This window comes from Adiantum capillus-veneris, chromosome 21, assembly GCF_014529385.1.
Source record: "Adiantum capillus-veneris isolate H3 chromosome 21, ASM1452938v2, whole genome shotgun sequence".
Lineage (NCBI taxonomy): Eukaryota > Viridiplantae > Streptophyta > Polypodiopsida > Polypodiales > Pteridaceae > Adiantum > Adiantum capillus-veneris.
In genome coordinates, this window is record NC_140951.1 from 111,596,771 (window position 1) to 111,620,319 (window position 23,549).

Sequence of the window (23,549 nt, forward strand, 5' to 3'; positions counted from 1 at the left end):
TAAAAAGAGCGGGGTTAGTAAGTGGAAGCCAAAACTTAAATCTTTTTTTACCATAGGGGAAGGAGTACAGCGGGGTGTAGTGGGGAGGTAAGTGGTTGAAAAGGGAGGAGGGGTCCAAAGAAAAGGAAAAAGGGGGGGGTTTAGAGAAGAGCAGATGGATCGACGAAGTAGGGTGCTCAACACCTACTTTCTCCTCCATTGTAGGTTTTTGGAAAATCTAGGTCTTTTAGGAAGTTGGAAGGGAGATGGGGAGGATTAGGAGGAAGAGGTAAAAGGGTGGGAGAGTGGTGGCTAGAACATGGGGGGGGTATTAAGGGGATAATTGGGAGATTTGAGCAAATGGGGAATGGGTGGGGGAAGAAGACCCACAGAGAGAGGGGTTTTACTAAGCGAGGTGTTGGGGCGTGAGGAGAGGAGATGGCATTTTTAGGTTTTTTGAATGGTTGACGGGGGGTATTTTTCAAAGGGGGCTTTATGTTTAGCAAGGGAAGATGAAGGTTGTAAATGAGGGGAGTTGTTGAAAGCAAAGGGTTTTTTAGAGGGAGGGTTTTTATAGATGTTCAAAGGTGTCTTTTGGGAGAGGAGTTTGCTCATTTGAGTGGTGACCTCATGTTGCATGAGCTCACTCACGGTGTCTTCTTTCAGTAATTCCATTGCTTCGGCAAAGAGGGTCTCTTGGGATCTCTTTCTTGCATTGTGAGCTGCTGCCTCAATGGAAGTAGCCAAATGTGCTTGTAAGATAGAGTTTTGAACAAAAGAGTCTAACTCCAAGAGAGAAGAATTTTTCCCATAAGCCAAGTTGTTTGGCTCATGCTTTCGGTTGAACTCTAGGGAAGGAAATGGGCGAGAGTTTTTTAACGAGATCCTCCAAACGTTCTTCCACCACATCATGGAAGAAGTCAAAAAGATTTTGGAGGTTTTCAACAAGGAGAGCTTGGGCTTGTATATAAACATCAGAGCAATCAAGTTGGTATTATATGTTAAACCTAACAAACTTAGCATTCAGAAGGGCTTGGGCACTAGAGTCTTCCAAAACAAGGCGTGGTGGTCTCATGCAAAGGCTATTAGGGGCTTTATTGCTAGCACGAAGATTTTGGAGGTGGAGGAGGTGAGATTTGGCTTTAGAAAGCTTCAAATTAATAGTTTTGATTTCTTGTAGGGAACCTGACACAATTTTGACGAGCTCTTGAGGCTTGGTAATGGAGGGTGGGGAGGGGGGAAGTGGGGGGGATAAGATTTAGGGAAGAGTCATTGGAGCAAGAAGGGGAAGGGATAGTGGCGAACGAGGAGGAAAAAGCACCGAAAGAGAAAGGAGCATGAGGGGAGGATTAGGGAGCACTCCCTTTTGAGAGGTAAGGCCAAAGTGTGCACCGTAGCTTTTGGCACGTTTTGAGGAGGGAGGGGAGAAATCAAATTCCTCCACAGGGAGGTTTGCCGTGAGTCCTTGGAGTTCTTCCGTGCTAAAAAGGGTTTTCTTGGGGGAGGAAGAGGGATTCATAGAGCTAGGTTGAGAGATAACTGCAAAGGGGTTAATGAGGGCAGAGGCCGAAATGAAACCTGGAAGAGTGGTGGAAAAATTTGATGAAGAGGATGCTGATATGGGAACGACAAAAGTTGATGAAGAGGCTGCCGATGTGAGAAAGGCAAAAGTGATCTTTGGGGAGGAGGGGCCATTGGTGGAAAAGCTAGAGCCGTTGGAAGAGAAAATAGTTGTAGAGCTAGATGTTGGAAGGAAAGGGGAGGTTCCAAAGGAAGGCGTGGGATTGCTTTGGAGGGATTGGGTGGAAGAGGATTCCATGTTGAAGGGGTGTTGGTAGGTATACGTGGCCCACACCAAATTGAAACCTTAATTGCACAATCTGACGGATGTCAACAGCAACAACTTCCTTAGTAAGTTAAAGAATATATGAAGAAATCTGTAAACCTCCAGCCACTATACCATTCTAAAAGGACACTATTCCAGCATGGAAAAAACTGCCTAAAAGCTTTTGAAAGTTGGACATACACTTTTGACAAAAGTTAAAGACCTTACACATTCTGAGAACAAGGAGGATTTGGGTAAGCTGCAACAATAGAACGACTGTGGGAATATGTAGCCAAAAATTAGGGTTGTAGTACTAGAAGTTGTAGGCGGCACGGAGAAAGTCCTCCAAGCAAAAAATTCGGGGTTGTTGTACTAGGAGGTGTAGACGACACCGCAAGAGTCCTCCGAGCTTTTAGTTAGCACAAGGCAATGAAGGCATGAGTGGGAGGCTTTTGCTAGTTAAGGTAGGCCATGGCATGGTCCTACAAGTCACACGTGCAGTCATTCAGCTTGAGATACCGAACATGGTGACTGGCTGTTGTCTTTGTCGAAGGCCCAAGATACTAAAAAAGGTGGATGGTTCAAGTCTTTGCAGAAGGCTTGGGGTGAACGGTTGCTACCGTTGTGAAGGATAGAGGTGATGACTCCGGAGTTCTATGTGTGAAGCTAAGCAGAATTTTCCTTAGTTGTGGCATTGCATGACCTTTGCATGACTGCGAAGTTGAAACGGAGCCCACACTTTAAACTGCAAACATTATGCGGCATCTCCTGCTATTGCTTGACTCTGTCCACCACTATTGAACCATAGTCAAAGCCTCAAATCGAAAGGTGTATGCACTCTATCAAAGAGTAGTGAGGTGTTAAGACAGGCCCACAAGGTGAAACAACGCCCATGTATGCTTGTCAAGGTAGATGGGTCGAGGTCGTCGCTACCTGCGTGGTCCTGAATCCGACCAGCTTCGGTGAGATAGGGAGTCTGCAAACTTCGGCTAGGACAAGGTGCAGCCTGGTGCACAGGTGGAGCCGAGAGCTAACTGCCGGAGCATCTAAGAAGTGAGAGGTATAGACGAGAAGGCAGGCAGGAGCAAAACAAGCAGGTGCGAAGCAAAATGAGTACTAGGAAGGGGAGAGCAAATAGGTGAAGGTGAGAGAATACGTGTAGGTAATAGAGAACTCTGAGTGCAAAGTATAGAGGAAGATTATTGAAGGTGTTGTGATGGCGGAGGCTGGAACGCAGGGCCGAGGTAAGCAGGGGGAAAAAATTGTGATGGCAATGTCTGAAGCGCAGGGTGGTGGAAGGGGCGGGGGGGGGGGAGGAAGGCAGAGATAAACAAATGGGAGGGAACACGTGCATGCTTCTTCAATAAAGTACGATGGGCATGGTGGAAAGGGATCACCGCACGCTTAAGGAAAAGGGACGAGGAGGGGCACCATGACAAAGAGAGCGAAAAAAACTTAAGTTAAAGGGATGAGGGGGGGTGAAAAGGGAGAAGGAAGGATAAAACGGCTGTTGGTAAGCGCTACGCTATAACATCGAAGGCATAAGAGCCACAAAACTAATGAAATGTAAAGAGTTTAAGCGAGTGATACTCACCAAGAAAGTGGAGAAAAAATGTGATAAGAGAGAAGCATGGTTTTTTGTTTTTTTTGGGGGGGGGGGGGGAAGACAATGAATTAGCACTAAACGCGTTTCGTTATATCAAGCTCATCAGTAGCGCTAATTCTGTAACAAGGAGTGGGGGGGGGGGGTATAAATAAGGGTTGAGGGTTACAAACCCAAGGTGGGTAGAAAGTGAGGTTTAAGAGGATAGGGGGGTTTTATGGTACCAAGCAATAAATACTTGGCATCTTTTGGTACAAAGTAGTAAATACAAACCATTTTTGGTACAGGGTGAACTATTAGGTGGGTAACATCAGGATAAGAGAGGCAAAAAAGTAATATAAGAGGAAGGATCAAGGCACAAAGTGCAAGGAAAATGGGGGGACGATTATTAAAGAGAGGTTCAAAAAAGGGGGGAAAAGGACAGAAGGGTACATCTATACTAGAGGATGTTAAGGGGGGGGAAGGGGGGGGGGGGGGGGGGTTGGCGAGAATTTGAGTTTAGCAACTTTCCGACATTGGGTGCATTGAGCCAGAAAATAAGGGGTTTGGGGAGGTTGGATAGTTCGGGTGTGGTGCTAGGTTGAAGCAAGAGCGGTTTAATCAAGGCAGGAGAAAGATTAAGGTTGCGCGTAAAGGGTGAAAAGGATGTTTGGGGGGGGGGGGTTGGCGAGAATTTGAGTTTAGCAACTTTCCGACATTGGGTGCATTGAGCCAGAAAATAAGGGGTTTGGGGAGGTTGGATAGTTCGGGTGTGGTGCTAGGCTGAAGCGAGAGCGGTTTAATCAAGGCAGGAGAGAGATTAAGGTTGCACGTAAAGGGTGAAAAAGGAATTTTGACCACAGCGGGGGAGTTTTTTGGTTTGGGTATCTTCATTAAGAGAGAGTCTCTGTCTTTATAAGAGATAAGGGAAAAACAGGTATGAAGAAGAGCTTGGGGGTATCCTCTTGCTCTAAGCCTTTGGAAGAAAAGGGCACGAATGGCTAGGAAGCCCTCCAAAGAGCTCTCTCTAATGATATATCTTTCAAGCTCTGAAGTGATAAAAGCGACCTTTTGGTGGGTGGGGTGCCAAGATTGCCAGGGAATGTAGTTGTAAGAGTTAAGTCTTTTTTGATAGCAGTGAGAGTCAAGTAACTCTGAACTAGAAAAGGAGGGTCCTTACTTACCCATTAGCCATGCATTACAAATGGGTGGTAGGTTTGATAACTATGTAGTTGGGATTATGGAAAATGAGATACATATTAGTTCTTGCATGTAATGTTGTTTACGATACTTGTTATAGGAACAAATCTTATTAGATACCCAATAATTTTTTGCCACATAAATTATTCCCAATATCGCATGCTAGAAGTGGTCTAAGAGACGGATTTGACTAGCACCTAGGGACTATTTCATGATACATAACTAAGGAAAAGGTGCATGTGTCAATCAAGAGACTCATATTCTCCAAACGTGGAATATGTCTCATATAGTGATATTAGTAAACGTGACATACATCAAGTATGAAAAGTACTTGTATGTGGAGGTAACTAGAAACACTCAGTGACATGAGTAAGATGGACCTTCACAAAACTTGCTCCACACTAGCTAAAACGAAATCCTTGAGATCTTAGACTACATTGTACACCTTGTGTCGGAAAACATGTGCCAAAAAACGATCCCTACCCTATAGGCCTATGACCGTCTTAAGAGAGTTGAGAGTATAAAATACTCGGAGAGGACCCTTGATTCCCTCATAAGAAAAATTAACACATATAAGGAAACATTATCAGAGTAGTTACCTCGTACACTAATTTCTAATCCTTCTCATAACTACTAGCTTGTAGCTATTCATAACTATGTCACGTGTATCAAGAAAAAAAAGCGCAACACCATTGCACAGCTTGAAAAAAAGCGCAACACCATTGCATAGCTTGAAAAAAACCTTGGTTTTATCTTGTCCAAGAACCCTTGGTCTTGGTGGCAACCTAAAACTCGTGGTTTGATTCCAAAAGTACACTAATTAAATCACTAGGTAGATGGGCTCCGGCATAGGCTACCTTGCTACCAATAGTGATGGTAAGCCGATTGGTATAGTGAACTGCTCTACTACCCCTTGGTAGTTGAGAACTTCTTTCCTTGAAAGCACAAGTGTGAAGGGTCCAATAAGTTATCCTCAACACTTATAAAGCGATTTATCATTCACAAGTTGGATCATACCCAAAACATGGTGTTCCTATAATACAACTGGTTCTATAGACTTAAGTAGGAGTTCCTCTCAAGATGGAATCTTATTCACAACTATCTCATTTGAACAATCATATCTTCCCATTGAAAGAAAAAAAAAAATCTCAAAACCTAAAAGAAATTACACATACTAGGTATTCTTTGGTTTTTGGAAACAAGAGATTGCTTGCCTTGAGGCTCTCTTAGAAGAGTTATGTTATCACATGATCTAATTGCTTGATAGCCATGCCATGCCTACCCTACTACATAAGAAAATCAATATCTGTATTGCATGCACCTTGTGCACAAAACCAATGATATATATATGCAACGAGGACAAACAAATATACTAGCCTCAATTGCTGCTGAAAGAAGGTTAAAGGTGTATCTTGCAACATCTTCAACATGATAATCATCAATAAAAGTCACTAGAAACAAACAAGGTCTTACCTATGCTAAAGTAATCCTATGACTCCATTGCATGTGAGACCACCTGAATTTGAATCCATCTTGGCAATTATCAAGGAATTAACCAACCATTCGATGGTAGCGATGTCCTTGGTCGATTATCTTGTGTCGTGGCCGAAGCATACAAACTGCTTGGATAGAGTTAACTCCACCATACCAGCACGACTTTGCATGCAACTTAGAAAGAATAGATTGATAAGACCTTGGCCACAATAAAGTATTTGACTCTATGTTTTAAGCCAATTTGCTTAAGTGCCTTGCACTATCCCTAAATGATGTTGATACATTCAAGTACGATTCGGCCTTTGTATAGAAAAAGCAAACTTGTATCACGAGAATGCCAATTCCCCAACCCTCTGGTGCCGTTTCATAGATCCTAAAGCAATGAGCAGGGTTGCCCTCCTGGCTTGAGTGTGAGCGTTGTATTCGGCTCGTAATTGTAGCTTCGAAACTATTTTACTTTGGATCCAACTCATAGCCATTAATTCTGATATACTCTGAGTCCTTACTATGTATCCTGGAAGCTCCTTGGCATGGTACATGCCGGCACATATTCGATTATCAGTTATATATTTTTGCAAAGCTCCCCAAGTATGTATGCTGATTACATATCTCAAACTTTGAAAGCTACTATGCCATAGTAGTAAAACAGGAAGCCTTGCTTTAGATAGTGACATCTCAAGAATAAAACCTTATCGAGCTTTTGTACTCAAAGATTTCTGATGCTTCAACAAACATTCACATGCCATGCATGATAAAAATGTAAGGGTAAAGCCATGATAACCATACTTCATGCAAGCTTGGCACATTAAAAATAAAATCAACCTTGTCGACCATGGACAAATAATCAACCTTTTCGACTTTGTACGCGGGTGCAGTTGGCGACCAATTGGGAGGTAAGGCGAGGGCCGTAAGGCGACACTGGCAGCAAGGCCGAGGCGACGATCGAACGCCTGAGAGCGCAGGGTTGTAGCGCGAGGCTCGATCAGTGTGATTTTTTTTTTTGTGTCATTGAATGACTGCACTGATGTTTACAGGTCCGCAAGCTTGCTCGACTGCTTAGTGCATCTTCATGTGAGTTATTGACGCCTGTTGTTTTGAAGGGCAGGAAATTGGAATATCAAGGTCTGCTGGGTTGAGTACGAATCTTGCATCCAAGTTTTGAAGGGCAGGAAATTGGAATATCAAGGTCAAATATATTCCTCAGGTGTGAGGAATCTCAAGGAACAAGCCAGTAGGAGGTAATCCCAATGTCACTTATATCTGGAAAGATGAAAGCGCTCTTTGACAAATAAAATAAACGTTGTTTACCATGGACAAATAATTAACCTTGTCGACTTTGTACGCGAGCGCTCTTTGACAAATAAAATCAACCTTATCAACCATGGACAAATAATTAACCTTGTCGACTTTGTACGCGGGTGCAGTTGGTGACCAATTGGGAGGTAAGGCGGCTCAAAATCTTCTCAAATTCCCTACATCACTTCCTTGCATCACTTGCCTTAATGGGCTGAAGTAAAACGCTAAAGACTACCAGGTTTTGAACCCCTGCAGGCCCGCAAGAGGCATTGCCCTAACCAACCAGCAAACGAGTGGATTATGCATGTAGCCAAAAAAACCTGATGTTCTAACTTTCGCGTGGCCTGCCAGCAACCTGTTTTGCGCCTCCTCGCCTCCTCTTTCTGCTCCTTCACCAGGCCCTGCTCTATGTCACTCTGTTAACTCTGCCCTCATGTAGGCTGCAAGACACACCTCATTCTCCTTCTCGGCTTCTCACAGGCCTTGCTTACGCTTTGCCAGCAAGCCGTACGCTGAGAGAGAGGTAAGCTTCTCAAGTCATTGCCCGCAAGCCCTACGCTGAGAGAGAGAGAGAGAGAGAGAGAGAGAGAGAGAGAGAGCATACTGGCAGCAAGGCCGAGGCGACGATCGAATGCCTGAGAGCGCAGGTTTGTAGCAGTCAGTGCGAATTTTTTTTTGTGTCATTGAATGACTGTGCTGATGTTTGCAGGTCCGCAAGCTTGCTCAGACTGGTTAGCGCATCTTTATGCGAGTTATGACGCCTGCTGTTTTGAAGGGCAGGAAATTGGAATATCAAGGTCAAACGTATTCCTCAGGTGTGAGGAATCTCAAGGAACAAGCCAGTAGGAGGTAATCCCAGTGTTACTTATATCTGGAAAGATGAAAGCGCTCTTTGAGCCACGTATGGTTGAAAGAGGGGGAGAAACAGGCATGCTTATGCTTATGATGCCTACACTTGTGTGTGTGTGTGAGAGAGAGAGAGAGAGAAATGAAATGAACTGAAATGTTATATTAACATCTTCAAAAGGCCAGAATGACCTATGAGACCAAACTGATACAAAAGTGGTGAATCTGTTACAATGTCTGGGTACCTCAGTACTAAAGTAATAAGTGTGAAAGTGTGAAAAACTAAATACAAAGTATTAAATAAACTTCTTAGGAGCATTCTGGGTGTCTGGCTAGAATGCTTCTAATCCTTTGTTGTAGTCTCCTCCGGTGAAGTGTGCTTCTGCATCTCGGTCGTGGTCATCTCGATTTCCTAAGCTCAATCGCCCTGTCAATGAGGGTGCCTTTGGTATGAATGTGGGTACTCCCCTCTTGCTTCTCCTTCCACTCCTGCTTCTCTCGATCCGAAGAAATCTGTGATCTGCCTCTGAGGCTGTAGTGCTCTTTGTCTTCTCATTAGATTATCCCTGTGCCGATGTAGTTCCAGTAGGTACAAGCCTAAGCATCTTTGATCTTGGTATTGCACGACTCTATCTAGAGGTCCAAAGACTTCTTTAAATAGGCAATGAAAACGCCCACGTATCTCATAGTATACGGTGCAGTGGCATATGTAGTGTAATTCTGTCTCCGGCTCCATTCCGCATAACTTGCAAATTTTGCTCTCAGGTGGGATTCCCCTAAATTTGCCAAATTCAATTTCCAGCTAGTGTGAGGATGTACAAATCTGACCAATAGCACATCTCAAACCATGAACAGGTGGGTATCCATGTAGCTCGAGCGAATCACAAATCCATCTTCAAATAACTGTAGGAAGTTTTCTTTGTAGTCAGCCATCTTCGTGCCCAATTCTTGTGTAGGGTCTACCCATGTCCTCTTAGTATCCAACTGTATAAGCCGTTCGTGTAATTGCCAATGATGCAGCCTCAAGAGAGTATTGGAAGGGGGGTAATCTTTCCATACTGAACCCGTGTCTCTGAAACCACGAGGACAGTTGCGGATACCAGCATGATGTATCCCCTTTCATTGCTAATTGTCGAGAGGATTGGAGGGCCAGTCTAGTATATCGGCAATTATTTGTATCCCACAAACCATGTATAAAGGACATTGATCTGGTAAGAGCTTCAATTTCTATCGGAGGGGCAGCTAGTTCCGCTCGGGTAATCGCGTGTGGTACGGAGGCCTTGGCTCTAATCATTCGGGAAATCATAGATACCAAAGGTCTCTCCATTGACTTCCAATTATCCTGATCCACAGATGGTCCCCAAATCTGGACCCCATAAAGCATAGCCGAAGCCACCACAGTATCAAAGAGCCAAAGTTTTGTTCGTGGTTCCTGAAACTGCACTTGTGAACACATCCTCTCCAACCTCCCAAGGCCGCAGAGGCTCTGGATAATCTAGCATCCGTTGCTTTCTTAAGAGTAAACGTCGGTCCTGCAAATACCACACCAAGGTATGTGTATGCATCTGTGTACTCTACTGTATCTTGGCCATATGCAAATGTAGGTGCCGATCTCCTAACCCACTGCGGTGTGGTGTTAAACACCATAACTTTGGTTTTACCCAAGTTTACCGACAGTCCACTATCCTCCGCGAATTTATGTAATGCATCTAGCTGCCTCTGCATTCCATCTGGTGATTCTGCTATCATCTGCATACAACAACAAAGGGATCCATGACCCTGTAAGTTGAGCACCTCTGTCACCCTCTCTATCAATGTAATCTGATACCTCATCTATGTACATACCAAATAAAGTAGGGGACAGTGGGCATCCCTGCTTTACTCCAACGGTGGAATGAACAATGTCGGAATCCCCTTCTGGAGTACGTACATAACCAGTTATTGACCTGTATAAGGCCATGATCCCCCAAATAATCTCTTTGGGGATCCCAAACTCTTGCATCCTGCGCATCAATCTGGCCCTTGGTACTGTATCGAAAGCTTTCCGAAAATCCACAAAGCAACAATACATCCTTCTCCCGCTTGCTCTTCCTTCCTCAATAATGGCTCTGAGCGTAAGAATATGATCTAAAGTGGAATAACCCCTCCTGAATCCAGCTTGTCTTGTTGCCCTTATGCCCTCATTCTCTGCCCATCTACTCAATTCAAGAATGGATGCGTACAGTCCGGTCAATGTGTGACCTACCATAATGGTACGGTAGTTCCCGGGTATCATAGGATCTCCTGGCTTCAAAATAGGTACGATAGTAGATAATTTCCAAGATTCAGGTAATCCTTCACACATGACCCGATTAAACAGACGAGCAAGGACTTCTGAAAGTAGATCCCTAGCATGGATCAAATGTTCTGCTACTAAACCATCATGATCATATGCTCTTCTTGTCTTCCATCTTATCAATGGTGAAAGTACTAGTAGCAGGGCATGGCTCTAGTGGATCTGGTAATGGAGGCTGTCCAGATACCATATATAATGATGTTACATATTGATCCCAAATCTCAGGAGAAGTAATCATCGGAGGCGGTGAGTGCTCGTGAAATAAGCGCCAGGCCTCATGTGAGTCCTCAAGAAGAGCTGATATAAATCCTTCTCCAGTTTGACTAAAAATGCCCTTTTCTTGCGACGTACTATACGCCGAAGAGCAATCCGAGACTGTATGATCCCAAGTGTAAGCTCTTTCTGGACCTGGGTTCTTGTCTCTCTGCATTCCTCGTCATACCAACTGTTTTGAGGCATGTTCCTAAATCCTCTCTTGTGATCAGGTTGAGTATGTGGGTATGCCTCTTGTGCTGCTCCATGTAGTATCTCTGTTAATTGAGAAGTAATCTCCTCTACAGTATATACTGGCTCGGCTGCCCACATCCTATTATAGATCTTTTCCACATAGACTGAATCAGTCTTTGGCGTGAAAGTATATCTTGTGTGTGTCTTTTTCCTTTGTACTTGAGAGGCATTGTATTGGAAGGAGATTGATAAGGTCAAGAGAGCATGATCCACTGCAATCCCAACCGGTCTGGGTCCCACCTTAAAGTCCTCGATACTAGAAATAAAGCTTGGTGAAGTCATGACATAATCCATTGTACTGGCCCCATGCCTGTGCGGGAAGCATTTGAATCCCCCAGATAAAGGGAAATTCTCTAGACCATTAAGTATGGCCAAACCATGTATAGTTGCCATCTCCATGAGATGCCTCCCATATTCAGTGTGTTCCTTATCTGTGAGTTTCTAGTAAGCCCCCTTTATGATAAATCCACTTCTCTGAGCATTTCCTCAGAAGTATCATAGAATACTGCTTGAGAGTTGGCCGTTTTGGCATTAAAGTCTCCTAAGAGAACGATGTCTCCATCTCTAGAGAACTCCCATATGTCATTATTCAATATGGAGAAAGGGGACTGTCCTTTAGGTGAGGAGTAGACTGATGTACTTGGAGGGAAGTAGCATATAGCGATATATAGAAATCTACCTGTCTCGGCTCTCATTCTCACCCACATATACCTTGCTTGCTCATCTTTCCTGATAATCTGTAGTAGTGGTTTCAGCTCCTCTTTAAATAAGACTGCTACTCCTGAACCCCGGCTACCCCGTAGAGATCTCTTGTCTGGTCGACCAGCTGTTTCCCATAAATAACCCTTCACATGTGGCATACGCTGTCCCGGTATCTGGTGTGTCTCTGAGTAGAAAACTATGTCTGTCCCTAAAGCTGTCTTCAAAGGCACCTACATCTAGCCTATATGATCCATTACAATTCCACGCCGCTGTCCGGAGCGTCGCCCCATAGGTCTCGCACTGTCATGCTAAGCGCTTTTCCAAAACCACTACTTTCCCTCCTCTATAAAAGGCGATTTTCCCCTTTTCTCTTGCTGCCCTGATCTCTGGTATCAACTCTTGCATGTGTGCCACTTGTGCCAATGTAAGGTCATGTCCCAGGAAAATACCGGTTTTCTTAAGAGTTGGCCTCTTCCTTAGAAATTCTTTCCTTATTTCTATATTCGGGAAGCGGAGAATAAGTGCCCTATCCTTTACGTTTCCCTTCTCATCGATTCCTTTCTTGCCCACTCTCCATGCACTTGTGTGAGTAGGCTCTGTGATGCCCATGCCTTGTAGCAGTTCCTTCACTTCTTCATCTACGTTCTCTTTGTCTTTGACTCCTGTGACCCGCACATGCTGAGCCCAATTCTTCCTTTTCTGCTCTTCCTCAATGGTCATATTAATAATGGTAGAGGTAGGTGTGGTCTCGGGCATCTGGGCCTTCCCTTTCTTCGCATCCTCAATCCATTTCTCTGCTTCATCAACCTTTTCTTGTGTCTTAAAAAGACGTTCCGCCCATGATGCCGTTTTCGATTTCTGTTCATCTCCTTCACGTAGAGCTTTCATCTGATCCTTCATGTCCTCGAGCTCCTTCAGCACCGAAGGTTGGTCGTCTCCCTTCTCCTTAGTTGTAGATTTGCAAGCCGCAAGTTCTCCTTTTAGCTCCTCGATTATTGCATCTTTTTCCCCCATGTGCTTTTCCATATTTGTTCTCCATGCTTCAAAACTTGCTACTGCCTCATCGAGTTTCTTTTGCATAACGCATTCTGTTACATTTACTTCGGCCTTGATTAGGTTTCGTAATTCCGTTTTCAAGATCCGAATCTCCTCATTCTGTATCCCCCGGATCTCTCTCCTTAGTTCTATCATCATGTCTCCATACATGGAGTTCCTGTAGCTCTCAACGCTCGCGTGCATTTCCTTCCTGATGTCATCCCTCATATAGTTTAGCTCTGATTTGAGCATCACCTGGACCTTCTCCATCATTAGCTCATCATGTATCCTGGAGGTTTTCCCGACTCGTAAGGATCATGGTGATAGTACAGTATCTCTCTGTTTCCCCGTTTAAATGTAGCTGTTGTTTTTTTTGGGGTGGTGTAGCTATCTACACCCGGCCCTTCCCCTTCGATAGGCGGATCCATCCAACCCGAGCCACAAATGTGGGGTAGGGTATTAGGGTACTAGGGTGAGGGACTGAGAATAGGGCAAACTTAAAAGTTTATCTTAAAGCTTAAAAATCTTTAAACTTTAACGTAGGAGCTATTTGACTTCCTACGCGTAGAGAGAGAGAGAGAGAGAGAGAGAGAGAGAGAGAGAGAGAGAGAGAGAGAGAGAGAGAGAGAGAGAGAGAGAGAGAGAGAGACCTACATATACCGCAATTAAGGCTGTCAAACTCCACGTCAGAACAGAGAGCAATCACAGGAAGGGCAGGAGAGAGCGTACGAGCATGCACATGCACAAGGACTCCCTGACACAGAGACGACAGTTGATGATGAGAGAGTAGATAAGATTGAAAAATGGCGAGGAACAGTGATTAGGGTAAAGGGGCCAGTTTAGAGACACCCAACCTTCACGCCAATTTTCTCAGGCTATGCTAATCTGTTTCGAGCATGGAGGGGTGCAAAAGAAAGCATTGCGCAGCAGCAATGTACAACAGAATTCGAAGCTTGAATGGCACAGAGGACGAATCAAAACGGCAAAATCAGTGTAAGAAAAATGAATACCATGGGTATTTAGCTAATAAGTTCGAACTTCAAACCCAGCAACATTGGTCGCATGCCAACCACCCTAACCACCTCAGCCATTTGTCATAGCCGGACATTTAAGTGTTAATTTTTGAACGTTTTAAGTGTTAGTTTAGGGACCCGACTTTGTACTGGCTCCTTTACCGTGATTGTTCAATTGTTTGAGGAGAAAATCCAAAGTGCTCGTCTGAAAGCATTGATGATTCGGTCTATAAGGTCGCTAAAGTGGAGAGAAAGAAAGAAAGAGAGAGAGAGAGAGAGAGAGAGAGAGAGAGAGAGAGAGAGAGAGAGAGACTTGTCCACGAGGGAGTGCATGATACCACCGTAATAGGCTTGGACACCCAAGCGAGAAATCAATAGCAGAGTTTTGCTTCTAGATGCATTGGCCGCAAAGTGTGACACCCCTTTCGATATCTTTCTTTATTGATGATTCACAAAGTACAACAGCCGGAGAGCACCTCCTTTGTCCACATTCCAGTTTTCTCACCATTTCATTTCTCACTCGATTTCGTTTTGACAGAATCTTTCTTGATTCCACTGAAAGAGAGAATTTTCCAAAAATAGAAGCACATAAACTTGCAGTAGTTATTTTTCTTATATGTAACTATTGAGGTCCTCGTGTAACTAGGACGATTTGGCATAGTTGCATCAATATGTATTAGCGATAATTGGTACATGCGTTGCCACTTTAGTGACCAAAAACCATGAATCCACTTTAGCGACCTTATAAACCGAATCATCAATGCTTTCAGACGAGCGTTTTGGATTTTCTCCTCAAACAATTGAACAATCAGGATAAAGGAGCTAGTACAAAGTCGGGTCCCTAAACTAACACTTAAAACGTTCAAAAACTAACACTTAAAACGTCTGGCTATGACAAATGGCTGAGGTGGGTAGGGTGGCTGGCATGCGACCAATGTTGCTTGGTTTGAAGTTCGAACTTATTAGCTAAATACCCCATGGTATTCGTTTTTCTTACACTGATTTTGCCGTTTTGATTCGTCCTCTGCCCCATTCAAGCTTCGAATTTTGCTGTACATTGTTGTTGCGCAATGCTTTCTTTTGCACCCCTCCATGCTCGAAACAGATTAGCATTGCTTGAGAAAATTGGCGTCAAAGTTGGGTGCCTCTAAACTGGCCCCTTTACCCTAATCACTGTTCCCCGCCATTTTTCAATCTTATCTACTCTCTCATCATCAACTGTCGTCTCTGTGCCAGGCGTTCTTGTGCATGCGTATGCTCGTGCGCTCTCTTCTGTCCTTCCTGTGATTGCTCTTTGTTCTGACGTGGAGTTTGGCAGCCTTAATTGCGGTACATGCAGGTCTCTCTCTCTCTCTCTCTCACTCACACACACACACACACTTGTGACACACACACACAAGTGTAGGCATCATAAGCATAAGCATGTCTGTTTCTCCGCCTCTTTCAACCATACGTGGCTCAAAGAGCGCTTTCATCTTTCCAGATATGGAACAAATTACCAAGTAGGAGATGCCACATTTTGAAAATTCCACTTTTGACAAGAATCTTGGGAAATCCACAGGCAAAACATTACGACCTCTCGAGTCTCTTTCTCACCCTTTTCATGTTTCTAAGTCAGGAAACCACGTCTCTCTCTCTCTCTCTCTCTCAGCGAATCGTCGAATGGAAAGGGTGGTGCCTTTCATACTTTCGCGAGGCAGGGCTCTGTTGTCTCTGCACGATGCAAGGTTGCAACCCCGCAGGGAATCTCTCTTTCTCTATCTTCGTTTCAATGAGGCCTATTTGCTAGTTCTGTTTGCGCTAAGCAAGGCTGCAACCCCGCCGGGCCTCTTGATCTCTGTCTGTGCGAGGCCTCGCTGGTGGCTCTGACCGCACGAGGCAAGCCCGTAGCTACGTAGGGCGCCTCTCTAAGGCAGGGGGCAGAGAGAAAGAATGGGAGAGTCGGGACATGGTCGTCGACTGGTTGCTCCCCAAGGGTAATAGAGGAAGTGGAATATGCTAGGGTAATAAGGGATTTTATTTAAACGGGTGCAAAAAGTTCACACGCATTCTTGCATCGCGCCACCTGGGAAGCTCTTGCGTAGGATAAGGCCTATTGAAACCTCTACGTACGTTCAAGACGAGTGTCCCCCAAGATCGAATGGTATTTCTTTTGTATTGCAAAAGACAAGTTGTTGTCACAAGTGCTCAGCCTTCGTTGTCTTCAAGAAAGCTCAAAGCCTTGGTCGTCTTCACAATGCTCAAAGAGAGAGATTGCCCAAAAACTAATGATGGTTACAAATGTCCCCAAGAGGTCTTTATATAGGTACTACCCTAGCCTTTTGGGTTGCCTTGACCTTTGGCCTCTCATTTATATGACTTCCCACTTTTGGCTTTTTATTTGTTGGACCTTTGGTTATTCATTTGTTTCCAACCTTTGTCGTGCGACGCGTGTTTGTAGGCGGTCCGTGTAGCTGGAAAAACTAATGCTTTGTTGCTGATTTTTGATAAAAATCAGCAAACTAATAGGTGAAAATGTTGGAAATTAGAGGTTTTTTCAATTTTACTGATTTTTGATGAAAACCAGGGAGTTATTCATTAATTTGCAGCTTTTGCAACAAATTCAATATAATATCTTATTTAATATTTCTCTGTTCTCCCTCTTTGTAGCGTGGGCTTCTGCGTGGGGAAAAAACATCGAAGAGGTGAGCAGTGCACTTTGTAGTGCTGGAGCCTTTGTCGTGCGTTAAGCACGAGCGCACACGCATTTGTGCAAGGCTTTTTTTTCTGCACGTTTATTTTTTAGAAGTGGCCAGGACATTGAAGGTTTTTTAAAATAAGAATAAGTCTGAAACCTGCTTATTGATAAAAAACCTCTTACAGAGAGTGAAAACTCCATAGTGCTTCACTTTCTAAGCTTTCCTGCTTCTCTCCCGTAGCCCTCTCTCCCATTTGCTCGCGCTCACGCATTTCTACCACCACCCACTCGCTCCCGGACGCTCACGTCGATGTGCAGAGCTCCTCAGTGTTCGGCTTTTCATGACCGAAAAGTGCAGAAAAAGCCCGTTCTCGGGTGAAATTTCTAGCTTTTCACCGGATTTCTCCATGGATTCTTCCAGCTCGGATGCGCAGCGTGACGACACACCAGGTAACATTCAAATTCGGTTCACGCATGCTCTATATACATGGATCACAGGCACTTTCCAGAGCCTTGACCAGCTATTTCTGCTCTGGAAAACGCAAACGTTCGCTTGACCTCTCTCGAGGGGGCTCTGCAAGGGTTTAATGCCCGACCTACCGCTTTGGAAAATACAGCTCAGTCGACGATTGCGCATATTTCCAAGGGCGAAACCCATCTCTAGCAATTGCGGACGCAGATTGCTGCTTTTGGGCGCTCACAGGTCCTACTGCCACAATTCCGCACAAAACCACAAATTTCTTAGGGAAAGAGAAGAAGTGTACGGAATTGGCCGTAAATAATTGGTCTTCATCATAAAGAAAATTGGCCAGGTTGCCTATAAACTGGCTCTTCCTTTGGATGTTAGTGTACATCCAATGTTTCATGTCAGCCGCCTTAGAGAAAAATTAGGCGAAGCCGACGTTGTTGTGCCTATCGAGGAAAATGTATGGCAAGATATGCAAATTGAGTATATTCCTCGAGAACCAGAGGGGGTTTTAGAGCATCGTACCCGTCATTCGTGCCAAAAGGCTTATGACGAGTACTCAATTAAATGGAAGGGTCAATCTAAAAGGTTTGCTACTTGGGAATCGGTTAGAGCTTTGAAAGCTTAGTATCCTCACTTCATTGATGAGGACATCAATGGTTCTTAAGGAGAGAAGTATGTTATGTCCTGCTTATAGGAGAGGGGATCTAGCCTAGACGCCGTCGGATGGGCGTCCAATGTTCGGACAGACGTAGTGTGAACCCGGCCAGTGTGGTCGGCCATTATTATAAAAGGGAGGCCAAGGCCTCATTTGTAGTTATCGACCCCCACTGGCAGAGTGCCAGTGGTTAGCCCGTGACACTAGGAGTTCTCAAGGTCACCTTGAGGAGGTGAGGCCGAGTGGTATGGGACGCTTAATCTTATAGGTGCACGCTTACGTCCTCAGACGCTGGCCTCAGCGTGGGGGTGCTACCGAATGGTGGTTATGGTTAGGTGGTTCATCCGACACGTGTAGGAGGTCCCTGTAGTAGCCGAGAGATCCTCTTCTCGTGATCGTTTCACCTACACAACACTGGACCCTCAATAGGTGCACCTTTTGGCATTTGTTTTGAAGATATTACAGTACAAGACTTCTTAGGGAGATGGCACCTTGTTTATGGAAGAGCAAACCGAGAGAATAAGTGGGTGTAAAAGACCCATACAATTGTGTCACGTGCGCACTTCACTTGCGCCACGTGGACATGCTTCTTCCATAGTCTAGCATCAGTCTTAGCGTAGGACCTAGCGTGACACCTTGTGAGCCTCTAGCAAGACGTGCATGCCCAGGCCGATCATAGTTGCATACCCTCTCTTGCACAGTACAATCATTTCAGCATGAGCATTTTCCAAACCATAGAACCCTTTTTGCCAAAGTACACATTTTTCACTTATTTATTAATAAGTGACTTTTGTTGGAAAAGTAGGTAGGGCAAATTGCTAAAGAGCTATAAAAGAAACCATTTGGGCACTCAGTAGAAGCAGAAGAAGCAGAACATAGAAGGGTAGGCACCTGCAGTAGAGCAGGCAGGCAGGCACCCATAGGTCCCAACGTTTTTCTCAAGATCAGCCCAGCGTTTTCAGCCTCAAGCAATCAGCGTTTTCAGCCCTTAGCCTAGCGAGAACCCGCTCCCACCCGGTTGCAGATCATCGCTAGTTTCCCTTTAAGACCTAGATCAGCCTAGCGTTTTCAGAATTCAGCAGATCAGCCTTGCGTTTTCAGATCCAGGCTGCAGTACCACCACAATAGCAGATCCCCAGCAGAGCATCTAGTGTTTTTGGTTTTAAGCCTTGACGCTGTTGTCGTTACACCATCGTCGTCGACATCACTGTTGACGACGATAGCTTCGTCATCGTCATCGCAGTCCCGGACTTGACGACGACACTATCGTTGTCATCATCACAGTCACCAGCGTCGTCATCGTCCTCAACATCATCGTCGTCGACATAGACCAGCAGTACCCGTCGTCGACTTCACCGTCTTTGTTACAGAACCGTCGTCGACTTCATCGTCTTCGACACAAAACCCGCAGTACCTCGTCGTCGACTTCATCGTCTTCGACATAGACCTTGTCGTCGACCTCCCCATCTTCGACACAGAACCCGTAATACCTCATCGTCGACATCACTGTCGTGGACATAGAACCTCTCATTTCTTCAGTACCCATCAGTTCAGTAGTTCCCAGCATCAGTAGCATAAATACTCATTAGCATCAACATCTCAGCATTTAGTCATTGTAGTAGCATTGTGCAAGAATAAAGAAAGTACTTGCTCTTGCAACAGAGCAAGGGGGCCCTTGAGGGTTGGGACCGACATCCTTGTGCTGTCTCTTTTCTCTCTCTTGTCTCTCTCTTTCTTTCAGTTCAGTTCAGTTCTTTCAAGTGAAGTAAAGTGTCCCTTGTGTTTGTGTGCGGAGTGCTAGATCCGAGCAAATCCTTATTCTCTTCCGCTGCACCTGACATTGGTATCAAAGCTCTGTGCGTGCTTCAGCTTCGCGAACCCAAGGGAAGAACCTAAAGAAGAACCCTAGAAGAATCAAGAACCTCAAGAACCATCAAGAACCCAAGCAGAACCAAGAACCCAAAGAACCTCTCCCAGTTTTTTTTCCTGAAGAATCTTCGAGTCCCAACCATGGACTCACCAGATCCCATCTTCATTGTCATGTCTTTGAAGGAAGATCGACATCGGATACACGACAACCCAGATGTTGAGTACCAAGATCTCCTAGCCTTGTGCAGATATGGAAGGAGTTGGAGACAGAGTAGGTAGGGAAAATGTCACAAAATGTGATGACGTGGCTGCCCAGTGCACACTCACATACACCCTCCCCTTGGCCAAATGCTGTCGTGGCAGATTCACCGGATGTTGGTGTGGCAGATTCGGCAGAACTGGGATAGGCCCGCGTTTTACGGAAAAGCAAACAGATGACGTGGCAGCAACGTACGGTATTTCAGGCTGAGGGTCGGGCTCTTTTTTTTTTTTTGCTACGCAAATGAAGGCTGAAAAACTCTACGCTAGTCTTGCTTTATTCTACGCAAGCTAGGAGAGAGAAAGGGGTTAATTTTTTAAAGTTGCTTTATTTGGTAAGCCTATTTTTGGGGCAGCTTTTTATGGACAGCTTTTGGGGCTCTGCTTTTGGCATCCCTTGTAAATCTTTAAAAGAGTCTTTGAGCTCTCACTTCTTAGAGCATCTGGCCGTAGAGTTTGAGAGTGAGTCCCGGTGACTTACTTGTACTTTGAGTTGCAGATTAATACAAAAAGAAATACCGAAAGGGGCGCCAGTCTTTGGGGCAAATATCTCTAGGCACGGAACTCCGCCGGGCCAATGTTGAATCAATTGTGAACTGTGAACTGTTTTAACTGATTATTTGTGGTATCACGGTAGATTCTCGACTTGGAGTGTCCAAGTCTGTTACAGTGGTATCAGAGCGCGGCTGATTTCTCTTCTACGGGAAATCCGATCTTTTTTTTATGCGGCACTTATGGCTTCAGACAAAGATCAGTCGACTTTCTCTGCATCCGGAGATGCGGGAAGAGATCACAACGAAGATTCACGCGAGGAGTACGGCTCGCCTTGGCCTACTCAGGCAGAGCTCGAAGAGATGGAGGGTCGACGATTGATCGGCGATGTGATGCTTAATTTTGCGAAGGACCCGAAATTTGCAAAATATATGAGCCAGACTTCTTTCGATGAGGTGCATACACAGTGGCAGCAAACCACAGAACCACCCCCTAAACCGATACTCAAGAAACCTCCTACGCCAAGGATGTATACAGAGCAAGAATTAGAAGAGGTGGTTGATGCACGACTTGCTCAGTTTTTTGACGCGCAGAACAAAGCAGAAAAGCCCGACAAAAAGCAGAAGAAAGGAACTGACTTCCTAGGTTATTTGGGTCGTCAGTCTATATTTGCATCGACAAGAAAGCAGAAGAAGCGTGTTCGATTTGAAGGAGTACCCAATTCTTCTTCTTCTTCGAGTCTTCTAGCTCGAGCGAAGAAGACAGGAAAGGCAAAAAGCGAAGCAAAAAGCAAAGCTTTGGGAAGGGCAAGAAAAAGGCAAAGAATCCTAAGTCTCGCCCTGTGGTTGACAGTTCTACAGAGGACTCGTCTTCAAATAGTTCGGACTGTGACGACAGCAGCTTTTATGCAAAGAAGAAGAATTTTTATAAAGCCTACCAATATGACTTTCTGGAAGACAAAAGCAAGAAACTTCAAGATTTTAAGGAAGGTGGACAGTCAATTAAATTTGACGCGTTTTCTGGTTATAGAGATGCTTCGAAGGCTTTGTCTTTTATACAGCAGTTTGACATAGCTTTCTCTGGAGGGCGTTACTCAGAGCACTCTAAGATTCGAGCTGCCTCTTACTTCAAGGGGAATGCTCGAACTTGGTGGTCCACGCTTCTATTAAACAAGCCAACGCCAGTTAAATGGCTGAAATTCAAGAGGCTTTTTATTTCTTCTTGGCTGACTCGAGAGTATGAACGCGACATACGAACTGCTTGGAACCATCTACGGATGACCAAGAAGGATACAGTGGATGCTTATCGTGAGAGATTTTGGAGCTCTTTTCTACCCGCCTCTTCATTTGAGAAGATCTCGTACAAGGAACAGATTGAGCGGTTTACCTTGGGTCTTCCTACAGAGATCCGAGATCACTGCTTGGAACAGAAGTCAGCTTTCATTCAGGAGTTGATGAGTCATGCGAAAGGGGGTTTTGCCATCCACTCGGGCAGTTTGACCTACCCCACAGATGAAATCATGACGCAAAGAGCCGAACAGACTTCGACAACTGAAAGTAGGAGGAGGAAGAGCAATCCGGAAAAGGAAGAAAAGGATGCACGACCCAAACTCACTCCTCAACAGAGGGCTCTCTATGTCAAGGAGGGGAAGTGCTTTGAATGCAGGGAAACTGGACATATCTCCGCGAAGTGCCCTAAAAAGGCACAGAAAGAACAAAACGACAAGGACGACGAAAGGCCTGAGAGTTCGAGAGCAGCAGAGGAACGTGGAAGAAAAGGCAAGATGAAAACAAGATTGGTTCCAAATTGCGTGGGTACTGATCCCAGCACGATGGACGAGAGTACAGAACTTTGCCGAGCTTGGGGCAAAGTGAAAGACCGACATCTTCTTTGATGGAGGAGCCAAGGCCAACTTCATTTCACCGGAATTGGTGGCGCCGCTCAAGATCACTCCCGATCGGATGGGACCACTTGCAGAGGCAGTTCTAGCGGCGCCCGGCAGGGACGTAGCCATTACACCTGTCATTGGCAAACTTCGTTTGCATTGTCGGGGTATTTGGGGCATGAGGACTTTTACATAATGCCTTTGGAAGGTTGTGATGTTCTCTTGGGAATTCCCTGGTACCACAAGAACAACGCCGTGGTCGACTATCGGGCGAGGAAATCGACTTTGACCACAGAGAAGGGCAGAACCATTGTACTCGATGTAAAACTTAAGAGCGAGTGTGTCCTATTGTATTGGCTTCGGCCATTTCAAAGTTAATGAAATCCAGTCTATTTGTTTACTCGATCTTTTTGAAAGAGTTGAGTCATGAGGATAGACAAATATGTCTGAACCTAATAAAGAACGCCAATATTTTCTCCACGCTCATGCCGATTGCTTCTTAGAGGGCCTACCAGGCAAGTTACCACCCACTCGTCCTGAAGATCATACCATTGATCTGATACCTGGAAGCACAGTACTGAACCGGCCACCTTACCGTGTGACCCGAGCCCAAAACGAAGAAATTATGAACCAAGTGAAAGACCTCTAGGAAAAGGGTCTTGTCCAGCCTAGTACTTCATCGTACTGCTCTCCAGTGTTGTTGGTTTTGAAGAATGGTTTTGAAGAAAGACGGATCTTGGAGAATGTGCATTATAGAGCTCTCAACAAAATCACCATCAAGAACAGATTTCCGATTCCTAGAATCGATGATATACTTGACCGACTTCCGGGATCCTCGTGCTTTAGCAGGATCGACTTGAAAAGTGGATATCATCAGATCCGAATTGCGCCGGGAGACGTCTACAAGACAGCCTTTCGGACGACTTTTGGGTTATTTGAGTTTTTGGTCATGCCTTTTAACAAATAGAAGGATCTTTTACTCGGAAAAAAAAAATTACGAGAGTATAACGGGGAAGAGATAGAGACATCTTCATTGTCATTCAAGCTCTCGGTAGGCTGATGTTTCTAATCCGAAGATCCCTTGTGCACTGTGGCACTCGTTCTTTGTTTTCCTCCTGCGGCTTGTTACCATCGCCTTGTTTTCTTGACGCCCATTAGGGTCTATTCCTTGTGGTTTCTTGAGTCCGTTCAAAACCTTCTAAACATCTGGCAGCGTAAGGAGCTGCTGCAATGTCGCGAGTTGAACTCGTACTTGCTGCAAGTTCTTCTTCAACGGTTATCCCTTGACTCGTCACGGCTCTTCCCATTCCTTCTCAAAATTCTCCTCCTTTGCAAAAAAAAGCGAGGCAACCGAGCTCTAATACCACTGTCACAAACGGGAGCGTGCATGAGCAATTAATAAGCTGAAAATAAATAGAACTTCTCAGAGA

At 44.9% G+C, this 23,549-nt stretch overlaps 1 protein-coding gene and 1 pseudogene across 2 annotated transcripts in view; one reads left to right on the forward strand and one right to left on the reverse strand.

The window, feature by feature from the left end:
* Nucleotides 1-1,050: 1,050 nt before the first annotated feature.
* On the reverse strand, nucleotides 1,051-6,619 carry LOC147431541 (uncharacterized; annotated as a pseudogene).
* A 993-nt stretch (nucleotides 6,620-7,612) lies between these two features.
* The window catches only part of LOC147431542 (uncharacterized), a 106,747-nt gene continuing 90,810 nt past the window's right edge, over nucleotides 7,613-23,549 (forward strand). The window contains exons 1-2 of one of the 2 annotated variants that reach the window (XM_086494104.1): nucleotides 7,613-7,899; nucleotides 8,086-8,225. Coding sequence is in view for 1 of the 2 variants with exons in the window: in XM_086494103.1 (XP_086350229.1) it covers nucleotides 8,122-8,225 (104 nt within the window). In the remaining variant the exon portion in view is untranslated. The remainder of the gene's footprint in view (nucleotides 7,900-8,085; nucleotides 8,226-23,549) is intronic. The other variant, XM_086494103.1, reaches the window with a different exon arrangement.